This window comes from Octopus bimaculoides, chromosome 3 (assembly GCF_046866305.1).
Source record: "Octopus bimaculoides isolate indiv1 chromosome 3, ASM4686630v1, whole genome shotgun sequence".
Classification (NCBI taxonomy): domain Eukaryota; kingdom Metazoa; phylum Mollusca; class Cephalopoda; order Octopoda; family Octopodidae; genus Octopus; species Octopus bimaculoides.
The window spans coordinates 113,349,020-113,354,019 of NC_142930.1; the positions used below are offsets into that span (position 1 = coordinate 113,349,020).

At 45.2% G+C, this 5,000-nt stretch overlaps 1 protein-coding gene across 1 annotated transcript in view; it reads left to right on the forward strand.

Annotated features, from left to right (window-relative positions):
- The window catches only part of LOC106879862 (uncharacterized), a 340,042-nt gene that overhangs the window by 129 nt on the left and 334,913 nt on the right, over positions 1–5,000 (forward strand). Inside the window, exon 1 of the mRNA XM_089349477.1 lies at positions 1–4,917. This exon is cut by the window's left edge and continues 129 nt beyond it. Coding sequence (XP_089205603.1) covers positions 367–4,917 — 4,551 coding nt within the window. The 5' untranslated portion in view covers positions 1–366. The remainder of the gene's footprint in view (positions 4,918–5,000) is intronic.

Consider the following 5,000-nt stretch of genomic DNA (forward strand, 5'->3'; position numbering starts at 1 on the left):
AAAGAAAGAATTTATATTTTCGTCGAATTATTGAAATTTTCCTTTAAAACAGTTAAAGAAAAAAGAGAAACTGAAAAAATTTATTCAGAAAAAAAAAAGTTATACACACGCATACAAACACATACACACACGCACAGTTTGTATATTGTTACATTGGAAAACAAAACAAAAAAACTACTTTATTTTTTTACTTGATATTTTTTCTTTCTCAACTACACTTTTGAGTTGAAAATAGCTTTTGTTGCTTTGAAAAAAAAATTGTTTTGAAATTTTGTATATTTGTCGTTGGATTCGCTTATATCGCGTTTATATGTATGTCTCTTATTCACAATCCCTCCAAGGACGTCCACCTAGAATTTCTACATTATGAGTAAATCAGACAGCAGTAGTGTCACTAAGAATAAACTGACTCCCGGTGCCGGTCATCGCGATGACAGAGCAACGACACCAGGCACAGATGATGAATCTACAGTTGGCCCAATCTGTGAGAACTTCGCACCGCAAACTTGGCGGAAAACCATATGCCGTAATTGTTTCCACGCTAAAAGCGAACATGGTTTGGACACACGCACAAACGGAACAGAGAACCTCGCAAATAGTGCCGACGCCCGGAAAACCACATCGAAAAAGGAAGAAGAGAAAGAAAAATCTAGTGACAAAAATGTGTCGTCCACAACAGATAAAAGCAAGAATACAGCACAGACAGCGCCAGAAGCGACAGTAAAAGAAGAAGAAACCAAAAACACAAAACCATTAGCAGCACTTTTAGAATCAAACAAACCCAAAAAATCACCACATGTAATTCCAAATGCAACCCCTGTTTCGCTTATTATGTCAAACCTAGCAAATTCCAAAAAACCATCCCCTGTAGATGTGAAAAAATGTGGCCCCCCAGGAAATACTTTGCTGTCGACTGCCAGTGCGAAAAAATTAGTCGAGAAATTTGGAGGAAGTAAAACTGCCCCTCCTAGTCCAAGTGGACCCGGACCTAACAAACTACCAACCTTTGGAAAGAAAACTAATTCTTTTCTTAAAGAGACGTCAAAAACCGATGCTCCGAGCCCGGGCACGAAACAGGTGACTTCGGCTGAGGCATCGGCGAAATCATCTAAGACGTCCGACGTGGTCTCAACAAGTGCCGGAACTACATCGACGCCATCGTCATCATTATCGTCCACATCATCTTCACAGTCTACATCGAAAACAACCAGTGCCGCTTCAAGTAAAGACACCACTACGACCAAGGATTCTACTATCGATACTAAGAAAGGTTCCAGTGATAGCAGTAGTACTGCAACGAGTACAACTAAAACAGCCACAGTGCCATCAACATCATCATCAACAACAACAGCAAAACCAACAACAACAACAACAACAACAAAACCATCAACAACAACATCTGATTCTGCAAACGATAAATCTAAAATATCCAGCGCGTCAACGACGCCAACTTCTACCAAAACCTCAACGGGTGACACATCAAAGACAACGTCTTCAGCAAAGGTTGACACTGCCACAGCAAGCACGGTGCCACCTTCCTCCGCAGCGGCCAGCAAGGGGCAGGTAGGTAGCAGTACTTCCACTTCCACCACCTCTACTCCGGCCATTAAGACACCTGTGGTCACTGTTGCCGCTTCTGATGATAAAAATGCTGCGTCCGAGAAAACGCCGAGCAAAGCGAAAACAAGATCGCCGTCCCCGTCATTTTTATCATCATCATCATCATCAACACCAGCGTCACCGACCCCACCGTCACCCGCCGCATCGACATCATTAGCAGCACCTTCATTAAGTCCATCAACAAAATCCACAACGAAAACAACCACCACCACCACCACCACCACCGCAGCCGCCACCACCACCACACCGTCCACAACAACAAAACCTTCGTTATCCATGCCGCCGCCATCACCTTCATCACCATCAACACCATTATCACCATCATCACCAGTATCGCCATCACCAAAATCCACCACATCAACACATGCAAAACCTACGAGCACCCCTCCTGCAACAAGTGTCCAACAAGCGAAAAGCACAACGGCGCCAACCACCGCCACCGCCACCACCACCACCACCACCACCACCACACAAAAGGGAGTAAGCCCTACAGCATCAAAATCTACCACTACCACTGCTACTACTTCGATAACAGCATCGGATAAAACTACTACCACAGCTGTTACAACTACCAAAACAACACCAACAGCAAAAACGACAACAACATCGTCCGTGCCGTCATCGACCCCAGCAATATCAACAAAACCAACAACATATGCGGGTGGGACAACAACAACAACAACAACAACAACAACAACAACAACAAATGCGACAAAAACAACAAAAACGGCAGCTACCGCCCCTACTTCTTTGGGGGCGAAATTTACTGGACAGCTGACCGATACTCCGGCACCTACCTCACCGATTCCGAAAGTAAAAACAATGGTTGTTGAATCTTCTAAGTACGCGAAATCACAAGCAGAGGCGGCGGCCGCGGCGGCGGCAGCGGAAGCAGCTGCCACCGCCGCCGCATTAGCAGTAGCAGCGACAACAACAATACCAACATCAACACCAATATCAACACCAACACCAGCAACATCACCATCGACAACAACACAATCAACTAAAGAAGAGACGGCAAACTACGGTGATTACGGAGATAATATGGCTTCTATCAGACGAACAGGTCGGTATACTGACGACCCTCACGTAGGTTCGACGAGAGCTTTTACCTCTGCGACATCAGACGAGGTCAAAAACGACGGTCAACGCTGTATGAGATCACATTCCTTTGAAGGTTCAAATGTAATTATCACCAGTGGTCAAGATAACGAGGGAATAAGAGATAGCCCCGGAAGGTTGTCCCGTCAGGATTCAACCTCATCTACTTCATCGTCTTCAGAAAGTGGAAGGTCACGACAGCCGATCGTTGTGGAAGTACAGGTCCGGAAAGGTCATCGATCGTCCCAACAAGCATCACAACCGACTGGAAGATCTCCATCGCCTGCACCCTTTGTTGTGATATCCCCGGGTGGAGCAACTAGGGTTGGAAGGACGCCTATTACTACCACCATAAGGACAGGATTCGGTTTCCCTTCAGGTAGGATGAGTCCATCAGTACTTCACAGCGGTTTTAGTGGATTAGGGGGTTTTATCGATAGCGGGGGTGGGGATCGTAGTTGGGATAGCGGGGGAGGGAGTTTTGTTAGTAGTCCTTCTCCTTCTTCATGTTCCTCTCCCGTTCCTTCATCTATGCGAAGCGGTTACCGACCCTACCAGTCGCCATCACCTTCCCCAAGCCCCAGCACGCCGGCACGTGTCATACCGCTGCCTGTTCTACATACCACATCAACTGGAGTATCTCCAGACAGCTACGAATTCAATGTAGCTCGTGCTACTTCCCCTCACATTGCTGGCTACCACACTCCACCTCCTCCACCCTACACCCCGCCTTTAGATACACCGACTACACCAAGTAGAACTTCTTCCACTTCCCCTAGCCAGCAGTTCTACAGCCCTGGCCCTAGCAGTATCCAAGATGGTAAAGCTTCAGGTTCCCATTATCTAAAAGATGTAGATTACGATCTGGATACTAGATTCGATCCGAATAATTTCGAAAATAAACCAAGATATGAGGGAGGTAAGAGTAGGGATGTTTTAGTAATTGACAACAGAATTACTCGTGATAAAGACAATCAGCAAGCGCAGCCTAATACCTACGTACAACAAGTATCGGGTTACAGCCCTAGCATCAGCCAACAGCAGGCCGAAAACGCGAGCGTAATATGTCATCACAGAGAAACGAATATAGATGCATCACAACCAGCAGCAACAGCAGCAGCAGCAACAGCAGCAGCTGTTTCAAGGTACCCCGGGAAGGATAATATTACTCAAGCATCATCTACTGATGCTGTAGTTTCTCCAAGTTCCCCAGCGGCATCAACAGCCGTCGCAGCGCCTCCGGCGTCCATTTCGAATGAAGGTAGGCAAGAAGCTCATTCACTAAAGGCTGTCCCCTGTGAAAATCGGGACCAAGGGCCGAAGAAGTCATATCATGAAACGCCAGATGACCAGAGTAAAAGCAAGGGTGGACAAAGTCGCTCACCAGCCGAAATTTCACCTTCTGAGACGAATAGGGGCCTTTCCTTCGAGGAAGTAGAGAAAATTAAATCCAAAGTTGCTGAACTTGAAGAATGTATTCAGAAACTAAAAGACGACAACTCAAAGTTACAGAATGATCTTAATGAGAAATCAATAATTGAGAAACAAGTTGCTGAGTATACGGAAAAACTACAAACCATGGAGAAGAAATGCACTGACTTAGAGGAAGATAAAAAAGAATTAGAAGATCAAGTTCAGATCGAGAAAATGAAGGTGGCCAAAGGTCAGTTAGAAAGTAGAAGTCTTGCAGAACTGCGTAAGTTATTAGAAGAGAGTGACCAGACCCGCATGAGGCTAAACGAAGAGAACAACACCCTCCGTGAAGAGGTCAACGAAATGAAGTTAGAAGTCGATGAAATGTACGATCAATTCAGAGAATCAGATGCTGAAGATTTCCGCGAACTTCAAAAAGAACTTGAAATCACCGCTAAGAACTGTCGCATTTTACAATTCAAACTCCGCAAGGCTGAAAGACGGAACGATCAGATCGAAACGGAACGTGAACATTACGAAGATAAATTAAGAAACCTCCAGGATGCTTTCGAGAACCAGGACGCCCGGCGACACATCCAGGCGCTAGAAGAGGAACTGAAGATGGCCAAAGAAGTGTCTGTCCGCTTGCACGATGAGTTGGATATTGTGGAAGAGAAAAGATCTCGTGTTGAAGATGATAACCGGAAGCTGCAAGACATGCTGGAGCTATCCGATAAAAAGAACTTCCGGATGGAAATGGAAATCGATAAACTTCGTGACAAAGTAAGTGCATTCTTTTTCTACATTTTGTATTTTTTTATATGTGTTTTCTTGTAATACAACAATGTTTTTTCGTGTTCTTTTAT